This window comes from Myxocyprinus asiaticus, chromosome 13 (assembly GCF_019703515.2).
Source record: "Myxocyprinus asiaticus isolate MX2 ecotype Aquarium Trade chromosome 13, UBuf_Myxa_2, whole genome shotgun sequence".
In the NCBI taxonomy this organism is placed as follows: Eukaryota; Metazoa; Chordata; class Actinopteri; order Cypriniformes; family Catostomidae; genus Myxocyprinus; species Myxocyprinus asiaticus.
This window is the reverse complement of record NC_059356.1, coordinates 24,915,915-24,929,282: the sequence shown is the minus strand read 5'-3', so window position 1 is coordinate 24,929,282 and position 13,368 is coordinate 24,915,915. Positions and strand designations below refer to the sequence as shown.

Sequence of the window (13,368 nt, the reverse complement as noted above, 5' to 3'; positions counted from 1 at the left end):
TCTGTGTGAATGGGTTTTACTGGCACTTACAGTGGTGATCAAGCAGGATGGAATTTTTGCTCAAATACATTTTTTAAGTTCAGAAATGAACATTTCTTTTGCCTTTTCTTTCTAAAAAGATATTGAATAAACTATACTTTTTGAGTTTTCTGTGTATATATAAAGAAGCAGTGTTATTATAGTTAATGAAAACTAAAACTAACAAACTATATTGTAATGACAAATTGAATATAAATAAAAAAAAACTAAATTAAAAATCAAAATCTATAATAACACTGTATAGAAGTTCAAAGCCTTAAAGGCAGTCAAGTGTCCCCATTGTTTGATCATGATTGACTGGAGTAGCAATCTCATTAAAACAGTGTAATACATTGCAAGAGAGAAGTAACTAAATACTATTGAATCGAAATGGGGCAGAGAGTGTTGTCTAATTGTATTTTAATCTATGCAAGACCAGCACCTGGATGGAGAAAGAACCTTTCCATTTTGAAGCATCTTTTTGAATGTATGTTTATTTTAAAAGCATGTTTTGTGATTAGGTTTCTCAATGTGTAATCAAGGTTTGTCACAAGATACAGAGGAAAGTGCATCCTTTACAAAGAACAACAGGCCGTACAGCTTAAGTGCCGCATTTCTCTTTTTATCTTTTTTCTTTTTCATTTTATTAAATGTTCTTTTCATTTTTGAGCAACAGGGTGTGCTTGTCTTTAACACAGACAACAGATATCTTCTTCCCAACTTAAATAAAAGTCTTTAGATTGTGATTTTTCTCTCTTCAGCAAGGAAATAACTGATTTCTAAACAGGGGCCTTAGATGCGGCAGTGGCCCCATGTACTTTCCTAGAAGAGGCATCTGGTCGAGTCTTCACATGTTGGTGCTCATTCGTGTTTGGCTGTTGGCAGATGTGAGCTCCCCTTGACTGCCTTCTCTTGGAGGGGACTGTGAAAGAAACGAAAGGAATCAGTGAGAAGCATCATGTAGAGCAAGGAAAACAGACTGAGTGGGAGATGCATGCTGGTGTTTATGAAAGATGACAGGGTGGCAAGGGAATGAAGATGGGAGATAATGGAAACAGTTTTGTTTCTCTGAATTTTTTGTTTAGTTCCTTTTCAAGACAAGAACATCAAGAGACCTCAGTTATATTGAACTAGGGTTGGGGGGGGATTATGCATTGATTCTCTCAAACGATTCTGGATGAATCAACAAAATTTGATAATCAAAATTTGAAATGAATGACTCATAATTGTTTATTTTAAAATGCATGCACAGGACAAAATTTTACAGATAAGTACCATGCAGTATGCAACAACAAAGTATTACCTGTCACTAAAATTCACAAGCAGATCACTTATAAAGCATTAATGCAGTTGTACATTATATCAATTCCTATTCTATTCTAAAGAAATGCACATACTGTTAAAGTGTATGAATCAGAGCATGTGAGCAGAGCGGTGTGACACTCCACTCAGTTACCCGCTCCATGCATGTGCGCTCCGCTCAGCCGCTCACGGCCCAAGCAGACGCTCCGCTCAAGTACCGCTCACACTCACCGGTAAAAAAGCGTTCGCTCAAATCCCGTTCCGACATTAAATGTCTCTGTAGTATAATTGGTTCCAAGCACATACACAGGGGGTAGCTACAGTGACCCAAGCAACTCCCCCTTTGCCCACATGGGCTGAGGTGCCCCTCTGGGTGAAATATAGACTATAGGCTAACATTTATTAAATTATCAAATGATTAGTAATGTACACATCTGAAATTATGTGATTGTATTGTTGTGTTTTAGTATATAAAATCTTGTTTATTTTGGACTGGTTTACAAATGCTGGTAGATAATCGGGTCTACCAGACCTTCTTTATCATTTGTAATCAGTCAAATATTTTTCTGTTAGCACACGTGAACATCTTCAAATAATGCCTTAAAAAATTTCAGTTCTAAATGACCATTATTTACTTTAAACAAGTCATCAAACGTGCCTCTAAAAGTGATAAAACATACAGTATGTGCGATGGCACGGAAACTCGCATACACGCAAATTTGCTCTTTTCAGTTTAAACTGGACCCGAGTGAAACAACCGACCCAGAAAACCACAATCTTTTCAACTTTAAAAGTTTGAGTCGTTTATGTCAATAATGAAAACATGGACTGGTACCAGGAAAAATATTGCAGGTAAGTGAAATTCATAATTGTTTTTCAGTTGTCTCCACGGAATGATTATAGATTTGATACATTAACATGTTTCTGATTTAATGCTATCAGACTTTGGGTCTGTAAATTAAAATGAGCAATTTCTCATCCTAATTTTGTGTTCAGTTTTAATTTATCCAGAAAACAGCAGTGAATGTTTTTCTCTTTTTCAGTGTTGTTGCTTTATTAATATTCCCTACAATTGTATATGTATGAATCATATGCTATCTAAAGGACTGTGGTTATTTATATAATAATCATTATATTAATAGATACCATGTGCCCCCTTGGTTTTTTTTTTATATTTGTAAAGCATTATAAAGTGAATCTGGACTTTATATGCATCAAACGATCATGTCTTGTGCATGCACTCTTTATATGTACAGCAAGGTTTAACCATGGATTTAACAAATAAAAAATATTTGTCCTGCATAAAGTGAGATTTTGTCCAATATATATATATTAGATGAAGTCATGTTTAATGATCCTAAAACAAAAATTATTTAAATTCACAAATTACACTGCCTTCGTTTAAGATTTTTTTTATTATGTACAATCATTTATATATTTTTTTTCTCTGCGCATGAATGCAGCAAGGGATGTCAAAGATGTTATCTGCAACCACTAATCTAGAATAATTTTTTTAATGTTTCACTTCTCATTTAGGTGTGGATTTGGTTTTGGGAAACTTACCAGCAGTTATGTGCCACTTTATCCCGAAGCAGAAATCGAAAGCAACTTGCGGTCGATTAAGTGATCCTCTATGAAATTCTCTATGCGAGAGCGGAAATATTTACTAATCAAATGCTCAAATGTACAATGGAGGCATGAAAGCAGAACGCTGTGCCTGCAAATTAGGACACACTGATCTGCAAGATCATACATGTTTATTGGTTTTGATGCAGTGATTTTTTTGTGAGTGTTTGCCGGGATTCAAGGCAAAATGCTTTGCCAATATACAGTATTATTAAGCTTACATATTCAATCGAGGGTGTTCTAACGTTCGCAACCCCGCAGAACCGGGCTGGCATCTAGCTGGAAGCTGCACTGACATGATGGCAAAACAATAAGATACTTTATTATCTACTTAATTTAATATCAAATAGTAGTGTGGTCTACTAGCTCACCTTTTGCTGCGCTACCATGTTTGCGTAGCACATCCTCGTGCTCTCTGGCAATGTGACAGGTACGACTCCAAAAGGAATATTTGTTCATTCTCACGGTCTCTCCACACTCCCTTTCGATTTCCTCATTCTTAGCTTTGATTTATACTTTGCATTTATTTAGGTTATACGGTTTGCAAATTCACAAGAACAATGTTAGAGCTCCATAACATCAGGCCTATTGCTTATTTCGCAGATTCCCAAACCAGCATATCACGAAGAGCATTCTGGGTTGAGTGAACGGAGCGCAATCTTCAAAAAGGCGCTCACCGCTCGCGCTCCGCTCACATGCTCTGGTATGAATGCACTGTAAGTCGATTTTAAGTGTTTGCTAAATGCCTAAAATGCAAGATGTATAAGTAATTAAGAACTCTGTTAAGCATCACACAATAGATCACTTCAAGAAGCATCCTCAAATGCATTACTGCTTTAATAAGTGCAGTGCTATCAATTTTACTTTGAAATGAAGAGCTCTGAGAGATTCATACTGAAGGGACAGGGACTGAGATGGTAAGGGGATGGTGAGGTGAAAAGCAGAGCGAGGACACGTTACCCTGGGGACCCTGTTACCTTGACGTGTATCTGATTACGAAGCACAGCTGCCCGCAGGATCATGGCTTTCGCTCGTCTCTGGAACTCTTTGCCCATCTGTAGAGACTTTTCAAAAGTTGTGCTTCTCTGATCCACGTCCCTGGCATACAAGATCTACAAACGGAGGGCGAAAAAAATGGTACTCAATTCACAGATGCAGCTCATCCCCAAAACAACAGCAATTTCTAGCCTATGAAATATGTTAGAGCAGAGCATAACTAGAAACATTAATGGTGGTTAAGGGAGATAATGGTTGACTCTGTGCAAGTATATTTTGCCTTGTTCTGTGTTATGTTTGAGAATCAACCAATAAAAATGTTAATCTGAAACCCCATTTTAAAATGTTCAGCTGTTTCATGACCGTGGAAACCCTGATACTGATTTTTGAAAATAGGAACAGAACATGAGTAGAGATTATAGAGTAAATAACTGAAGAGTGTTAGACCGAACTAAATACAGCCAAGAATCTACAAAAATGTACTTTTTTTTTTTTTTAAGAAGAGAATCAGGGTGATAAATGAGGGATAAATGGCATGTCAGAGTGCAGCCCTGCCTTGCTGTGAGAGTCGATACGGCCATTGATCAGACCCTCCAGGATCAGCTGGGTCAATTCATCCTCCAGAGCTGCCACTGTGGTATTAAAGGCCACGGCCATCTTGTTCATGTCTGCTGACACATAGGGGCTAAAGTACTGCCCGGGAGAAATAAAAGATTTAATGAATTTGTTTAATTATCTCTCTTACTAAGCTAATTTTCTAAGCAAATAGTATGTGTGTGTGTGTGTATACACACACACACACACACACACACACACTCCAACTACTTTATTAGGAAACACCTGTGTACCTACTTATTCATATGATTATCTAATCAGTCAATCATGTGGAAGCAGTGCAATGTATAAAGTCATGCAGATATGGGTAAGGAACTTCAGTTAATGTTCACATCAACCATCAGAATGGGGAAAAAATGTGATCTCAGTGATATGGACCATGGTATGATTGCTGGTGCCAGATGGGCTGGTTTGAGTATTTCTGTAACTGCTGATCTCCTGGGATTTTCACGCACAACAGTCTCTAGAATTTACTCAGAATGGTGCAAAAACAAAAAACATCTAGTGTTTTTCCAGTCTTTAACTGTCCAGTTTTGGCAAGCCTGTGCCCACTGCAGCCTCAGCTGTCTGTTCTTGGCTGACAGAAGTGGATCGTGACGTGGTTTTCTACTGTTGTAGCCCATTCGCCTAAAGGTTCGACGTGCATTCTGAGATGCTATTCTGCTCACTACAATAGTACAGAGGGGTTATCTGAGTTACCATAGCCTTTCTGTCAGCTCGAAACAGTCTGGTCATTCTCTGTTGACCTCTCTCCTCAACAAGGCATTTTTGTCCACAGAACTGCTGCTCACTGGATGATTTTTGTTTTTGGCACCAATCTGAGTAAATTCTAGAGACTGTTGTGTGTGAAAATCCCAGGAGATCAGTAGTTACAGAAATACTCAAACCAGCCCATCTTGTATCAAAAATCATGCCACGGTCGAAATCACTGAGATAAAATGTTTTCCCCATTCTGATGGTTGATGTGAACATTAACTGAAGCTCCTGACCCATATCTGCATGATTTTATACAATACATTGCTGCCACACGATTAGCTGAATAGATAATCGCATGAATAAGTAGGTGCACAGGTGTTCCTAATAAAGTGGTCAGTGAGTGTATATATATATATATAAGCCACTGATTATTTTAGTCCAACTTTATCACATTCTCTATTTAATCTAAAAAACAAAAACTATGCCAAGATTATTTAAATAAAATTGATTTGGCTATGATCGGTCCATTTACCAAATGTTAACACATAATTTTATCTCAAAAGCAAACAACAAAATCAAAAAAAAAAAATCTAATTCTGAAAGAATTAAATGTTCTCAAACTTTTAAAAATCACATTCAGGTCATGTTAGCATCTAAATCAAATTCAGAACCAAAGGCACATATCCCTATAAGTACCTGTATGAGGGCTCTGTTCCTGATTTGTGTGTACAGTGTTCTTACATGAGGGGCCAAGTACATGTCTAGGAGAAGGTTATCCTATAATATGAGAAAGAAAAAAACACTCAGGGATCAAATTTTAACAGAAAAAAAGAAGAAAAAATTTAGTGTCTGGAACTTGAGAACAAGCCAAAACCTAGTGAATAAACATAACAAAAATTACCTTCATTTCATCCAGCATTTTCAGACAAGATGCATACTTTGACTCGTAAAACTTGAAGATAATATCACGTACTTGGGGTTCCAACTCTAAAAATAATTTAAAGGAGCTAGAAATAAAGTGGAGACAATTCAATGAGGATTTATCCACATGTAAATGTAACCAGAAACCATCTACCTTTCTTATGTGATACCTGTAGGCCAAGTACAGTAAAGGTTACCTGCTTGAGATGACGTTTCGCTGCAGTTCCTGTCTGTCGAATGTAGCCAGGGCACACAGTCCACCATACACTGCTACATTACTGGGGGAAAGCAGCTAAAGAAAATCAAAACAAAGCATCTTATTACAACCTGCAGGAACACATTACGTCTTTCACCCCAACTAGCTATGCTATTAGAAAGATCTCAACTGGGTCTATTATGACACCAACCTCAGGGAAGTCGCAGTGGTCAAAAGAGGCTTGCAGGAAGCACTTGGCAGCCGGTTTATACTTTCTTGAGGCAAGTTCTGCCAGTCCTAAGATAATCATAGGAGAAAGATGATCAAGACAAATGATAGAAGCCATTGTACAAATCATAGGAATTTACTTCTTCCCATTAACAATGTGATTAATCCAAAATTACTGATCACAAAATCACAATATTAAGAAAGGAAATTACAGATTGTATGTATAATACTAAATATTCATTCACCATTTGTGTAATATTGAGAGAGAGAAAAAAACACTTGCCTGCAGCACATTTTAGTTTGGTTAAAACAGCTTGGTTTTGACTATCTCTCTCTCCTCGTTGCTAGATTGCAAAGACACATCAAAGTTAAAACAGAGTCAGTCTCTTTGGAATCTCATAAATAAAGGAAACCAGAATGGCAAGCTGCAATTACCTCTGCTATCTCTGGAGTGGATTCAGCCTTGCTGACGTAACTAAGTACATGGGACCAGTTTTGGAGGTAAACGCTAACCTATAAAATATGAAAGTTACCATTAATTATAAAAAAAAAAAAATATGAAAGATACCATTAATTATACCATAAAGATGAGTTGTAAGAATATGCATAAATATAAGCAATCCACATCATACTTTTTAAGCCTGAAACTAAGCATTTCGAAAATCAAAACTGAAAAATAATTTCATAAATATTATGTCATCATTGAACAAGGGCAATAAATCCATACCTTGATTACATTAAGACACATGTTGATGACATGCTTGGCGCTAGTGCAGTAGTCTCTGGCTCGGGAGTAGCATTTCAGGGCATTGCTGAGGTCACCACAGTCAAGATAATGATCTCCAAGGTCATCGTGACCCCTCCTGAACACAAGTAGGGAATGAAAGCACTCTGATTACCAAGAATCTAGTCTAATGCATGTTAAAAAAATGTATTCTTTATGTCACACTTCCTGCACGGAATAAAAGCAGCAGGTATCCAAATGTATAAGGCATTGACATAATCGCCAAAAATAAACAAAAGCAAAGACACAGCCAGTGTGGCCATACCTTATGCTTTCTTTGATGGAGTTTCCCTTGTAGTTCTTAAGGTCGGTATCCAGCTTCTCCAGTTTGAGCAGGGCTTTTTTCCTGGTGGATTCTGCCCAGGCTGTGTCGAGAGGAGGGGGTTCTACTGCCCCCTCCGGTACTGCATCTGGGACACCTTGCACTTCCCTATGTGCACACAAATATTTAATAAGTACAAGGGGAAACATGCATGTTGTCTTTCCATGAGGAAACTAAACAAATATGTCAGAATGCTGTAGTATATTTGCCTTGTGGCTTCAGTGAGTTTGCGATGGATTTCTTCGTAGACATCAACGTTAAAGGTTCTTTGGACAAAGGACAGGGCCATCTTCAGTGCTTCCACACGTAACTGGGGGCAGTGGTCTGCTATAAACTGCAGCCTTTCAATCCGCATCAGTCCACTGTAGCTGGAGGCATACTGCTCAAGATCCTATACAGAAAATTCATCTCTCAGAACACACCCAATTCCCAAACAATTGCTTCTCTAATGGTCCAGCAGGAGATGATACCCAAAGAATCTAGATTCTGATTTTGTTCAAAATGGCTTAAAAATCATTTAAAATAGCCGACTACTTTAGGAAGCAAGTATACAATTTTGTGGACCATTAAACGCAAGACATGATAAAACCATGTTGAGTAAATGCACAGCATACCAGGGTCGGGTTTTCCACAACATAGTTGGTGTCAGGCGCATTCTGCTGGTCTTCCTGAGGGTCAGCATCTATCTGCATGGGCTCTACAGACCCCTGTTAATACAGAAACACTCAGTTTCATACTCTGTAAGGTTTCATACACATTCAACACAATTCTCTCCAGATTACTGAAATTCTTTTGGCAAATAAAGAGTCTTAAGTCATATAAATATCATATGAAGATTAACCTAATGTGAGAAACAGAGCATCATCTTTCTTCCTTTACACAACATTATTTTTTTAAGCAACAAAACGTGCAAAAAACGTATCTGTAACACTTTACATTAAGGTTCCATTTGTTAACATTAGTTAAGAACAGTAGTTAACAAGAACCAACAATGAACAATACTTTTACAGCATTTATTACACTTAATGTTAATTTCAACAGAGTAATACATTTTTTAAATCAAAAGTTGTATTTGTTAAAATTAGTTAACGCACTAAAACTAACATGAACTAACAAAGAACAATTGTATTCTTATTAACTAACATTAACAAAGATTAATAAGAGCTGTAAAAAATATATTGTTCATTGTTTGTTCATGATACCTAATGCATTACTGTTAATGAATGGAACCTTACTGTAAAATGTTACCAACATATCTGTGCTAGTTACATTTTTTTGTGATGGGAAAGGCCAGGTTAACACCAGAACACTGAGTCTCAGCTCCAATGTTTTCAGATGGCTTTCATGTCCTTTCTGCCTACACTGGTTACCTCCAGAGAATACGATGAGGAGCTTGAGTTGTACACATTGTATCCTGCAGTATATTCCATGAATGGGTCAGACCACTAGGGTAAAAGTTCAGCTCTACCAATGAGGACGAGGCTGATCTGGCTGGAAAATTCATACTATCCCTGATCCTACCCTGAACCTGCCCTGCAGCATCCCTCCACCCTAACTGAGAACTTTCCTGCAAGAGGGCCAAAACATTACACTGGGTGTCAGCAGCTCCGAACAAAAACGGTCAAAACTGTTTAAATGAGCACATCAATTATTTACATGTATGCACTTGGCAGACACTTTTATCCAAAGCAGCTTAAAATGCATTCAATGTATACATTTTATTAGTTTGTGTGTTCCCTGGGAATCAAACCCATGATATTGGCATTGCAAATGCCATGCACTACCTGTTGAGCTACAGAAACAGTTTATAAAATTATAAAACACCTTAAATGTGATAAAAAAAAAATTAGGAAGAACGTTAAAAGTGTAATATAAAGAGATTTGTTATAATCAAGGGAGATTGTCACATGTACATTTGTAACCATCGGCTCCTCATTTATTACCACTTGCACTTAAAGGGTTAGTTCAACCAGAAATGAAAATTCTGTCATCATTTACTCGCATTCATTTCGCTCCAAATCTGCATGACTTACTTTGTCGCAGAACAAAATAAATTATATTTTGAAGAATGTTTAAACTGTTTTTGTCCATATAATGAAAGTCAATGAGATCCAAAACAACACTGAACCCCACTGACTTTCATTGTATGGACAAAAAAGACGACGACATTTTTCAAAATACAACCCTAATTCCTAAAAAGTTGGGACAGTATGAAAAATGCTAATATAAAAAGGAGTGATTTGTAAATTATTTTCACCCTTTGCTATATTGAAAGCTCTACAACTAAACATTATATGATGTTTTACCTTGAGAATTTCATAGTTTTCTTGAAAATGTACAGTAATTTCAAATCAGATGATTGCAACACGCTCCAAAAAAGTTGAGACGGGGCAGTTTAAGACTAATAACAATTTGAAAAGTTGAAATAACAAGGTAATGTGAAACAGGAGATGTTAAACAGGTGAGGCAATTGTGTCATAGTACTGTATACTGTATAAGGAGCATCCAAAAACAGCCTAGTTCTTCAAGAGCAGGGATCATTCGAGACTTGTCAATTTGCCAACAGATGCTTCAGCAAATAATCCAGCACTTTGAGAACAATGTTCCCCAAAGACAAATTGGAAGGATTTGAGGCATTTCACCCTCTACAGTGCACAATATAGTTAAAAGATTCAAGGAATCTGGTCAAATCTCGGTGCGTAAAGGGCAAAATGAAAACCATTTCTGAATGCATGTGATCACTAATCCCTCAGATATCACTGTCTTAAAAAAACAGCATTCATCTGTAATAGATATCATGAACATGGGCTTGGGATAACTTTAGTAAACCTTTGTTAGTCAACACCATTCGACGCTGCATCCACAGATGCAAGTTAAGACTTTACTATGCAAAGCAGAAGCCCTACATCAACACTGTTCAAAAGTGCTGCTGACTTCTCTGGGCTCGGTCTCATCTTAGATGGAAAGTAGAACACTGGAACTGTGTGTTTTGGTCTGAAGAGTCCACATTTCAAAAAGTTTTTGAAAAACAAAGCTGTCGTGTTATCCAGGCCAAAGAGGAAAAGGGCAATCCAAGCTGTTTTTAGCATCAGGTCCAAAATCCAGTGTCTGTATGGGCCAGGGGTGTGTCAGTGCCCATGGCATGGGTAACTCGCACATCTGTAAGAACACCATGAATGCAGACAGATATGTACGAATTTTGGAGTAACATATACTGCTATCCAGCACTGTCTTTTCCAGGGACATCCCTGCATTTTCCAGCAGGACAACATCAAACCACATACTGCCCTGATTACAAGTGCATGGCTGTGTAAGCAGAGAGTGTGGGTGCTAGATTGGCCTGCCTGCAGTCCTGACCTGTCTGCAATTGAGAATGTTTGGTGCATTATGAAGCACACCATATGGAAACGAAGATCCCGTAAAATTGTGCAGCTAAAGACCTACATAATGGATTACTGGGGGGAAATTCCACTTTCTAAACTTAACAAACTTGTGCCCAAATGCTTAATAAGTGTTATTAAAAGAAATGGTGATGTTTCACAGTGGTAAAAACTCGACTGTCCCAACTTTTTTGGAGCGTGTTGCAATCATCTGATTTGAAATTACTGTACATTTTCAAAAAACAATTAAATTCAAAAGGAAAAACATCATATAATGTATAGCAAAGGGTGAATATAATTTACAAATCACTCCTTTTTGTTTTTATTAGCATTTTTCATACTGTCCCAACTTTTTCGGAATTGGGGTTGTATCTTCTTTTGAGTTCTGCAGAAGACATACAGGTTTGATGTGACATGAGGGCGAGTAAATGGTGACAGAATTTTCATTTGTGGGTTATTTAAAAATTAAAAGTTACTGTCCCTTTAACTACGCCCAACATACTCAAGACTACATCACGACGCCTTTGAGACTTCATCCTGTTTCTCAGTCTTTACTAACTACATTACAATGCATAGCTTCATAAATGACAGTCTGAATGCGTGCAGTGTTCTTAAAGTGGAAACTCTCAAAGTCTCTCAATAAATTATGAGCTGCTGGACAGTGATTTCGGTCAAGTGGGCTAGTTTAAGCTCCAAATTCCCCTAGCAATCGACTTATAAATAAGCAAGTCACTACTGCCCAAGACTGTCTCAAAAACTGCCGTGCTGCCTACATAAACAGCATCATGAGCATCATATGCACGTCTGAAACGTAAGGACGAATGTCCTATTATGCCCAAAATGCTTTTTCAGCAACGCATTTCATTAGATTTTGAGACAGCCTGAATTTCATGCAAACAGGCTAACTACTAATAATAATAAACAGGCAGTTTACTAACGAGATAGCTTGCTAATTACACTTAGCCGTATAAAGAAAGTTTCTCCCCAAGTGTTTTGCATACGATCGAAAGAAACCCTGTTGGGCCCGACTGGGTGTAAACCAAAACAGCGCTACTGGAGATATTCACTATGGTAGCGGCATTTGTCTCGCACCTCCGGTAGATAAACGCGCGCTGCCGTTAAACTTGAGAATAATAAGAGCCTGTCGCGTCCTGTGGGCCGCTCTGACTTACAGCTCATGCTAGACGAGCTAACAGGTCAAAACGGCCGCGATCGCTGAGAAATTAACTCTGCAAACAGAGGTACTTCAAATTGACATGCTTCTTTTACCCACTCTCATGTTGTGCGAACTTCGGGAAAGCATTTAAAAGCGCGAAATTACCTGAAAGTTAAAGACCTGCACGGGTAGTGGCATCTCCTCCTCCTCTGCAGAAACAGAGCACACAAACACATCCGGGGCATGAGAGTGCGCGTCATCGACGTCTTGCAGCGCAGAGACGTCATTACTCACTTCGCGAGTCGTTGCATTCATTCACATTTGGGTATTATTTTGCATGCTTAAGGCTAGCAGATTATATGTCTTTAGAATAATATAGACTAGAAACAAATACACAACTGGTGTTTATACATTAGCACTCTTTTAGCCTCTAAAACTTTATTTATTTAGGAGTAAAAGACATCTTGAGACTGCATACCCACTTATTGCTTGGGTTCAGGTCATGGTGATGTCTCTTTTTTATGTTGAATCGTGTCCTTTTAAAATACAATGTGAGAGACACGCCCATTCTTTAGTACTTTCAAAGTGTTCTCTTTATTAAAGGGATAGTTCACCCGAAAATGAAAATTCTCTTATCATTCACTCACCTTCATACTTTCCCAGATGTGGTGTGTACAACTTTCTTTCTTCTGTTTATTTTTAGAAGAGTATCTCAGCTCTGTTGGTCCTCACAATGCAAGTGAATGGTGACCAGAACACATAAGGTCCAAAAAGGACATAAAGGCAGCATAAAAGTAATCCATGAGACTAGTGGTTAAATCCAAATCTTCTAAAGAAGAGAAGTTTGGGTGAGAAACAGATCAATGTTTATATATACAAATCTTTTTTTTATTTTTATTTTTTTTTTATAAATCTCCACCTTTGACCAGCCCCAGCCAGTAAATGGCTGAATGTGAAAGTGTAGATTTACAATAAAAAAAGTAAACTAAAATATTGATCTGTTTCACACCCACAGCTGTCATATCCCGAAGACATGGATTTAACCACTGGAGCCTTATGGATTACTTTTATGCTGCCTTTATGTGCTTTTTGGTCCTTCTGAGTTCTGTCATCTTTAACATGCATTGT

The 13,368-nt window shown here is 37.7% G+C and overlaps 1 protein-coding gene across 1 annotated transcript; it reads right to left on the bottom strand.

Moving 5' to 3' along the window:
• Positions 1-492: 492 nt before the first annotated feature.
• LOC127450843 (COP9 signalosome complex subunit 1) lies at positions 493-12,493 on the bottom strand. Its single transcript, XM_051715252.1, has 14 exons — positions 12,406-12,493; positions 8,319-8,411; positions 7,914-8,095; positions 7,648-7,812; positions 7,326-7,461; positions 7,034-7,111; positions 6,882-6,942; positions 6,582-6,667; positions 6,372-6,466; positions 6,155-6,260; positions 5,950-6,030; positions 4,498-4,635; positions 3,924-4,058; positions 493-940 (listed from the first exon to the last, which is right to left on the bottom strand). The coding sequence occupies exons 1-14, from the start codon at positions 12,436-12,438 to the stop codon at positions 866-868; spliced, it is 1,464 nt and encodes a 487-aa protein (XP_051571212.1). The 5' UTR covers positions 12,439-12,493; the 3' UTR covers positions 493-865.
• Positions 12,494-13,368: the final 875 nt, after the last annotated feature.

Bases quoted from the DNA above. Each gene is read 5' to 3' on its own strand.
- LOC127450843 (XM_051715252.1), bottom strand. From the start codon at position 12,438: ATGCCACTACCCGTGCAGGTCTTTAACTTTCAG. The intron at 6,261-6,371 runs GTAACCTTTACT...CTTTATTTCTAG, and splicing joins CGAAACGTCATCTCAAGCAG to CTCCTTTAAATTATTTTTAG. The intron at 4,059-4,497 runs GCAGGGCTGCAC...CTCCGTTTGTAG, and splicing joins GTATCGACTCTCACAGCAAG to ATCTTGTATGCCAGGGACGT.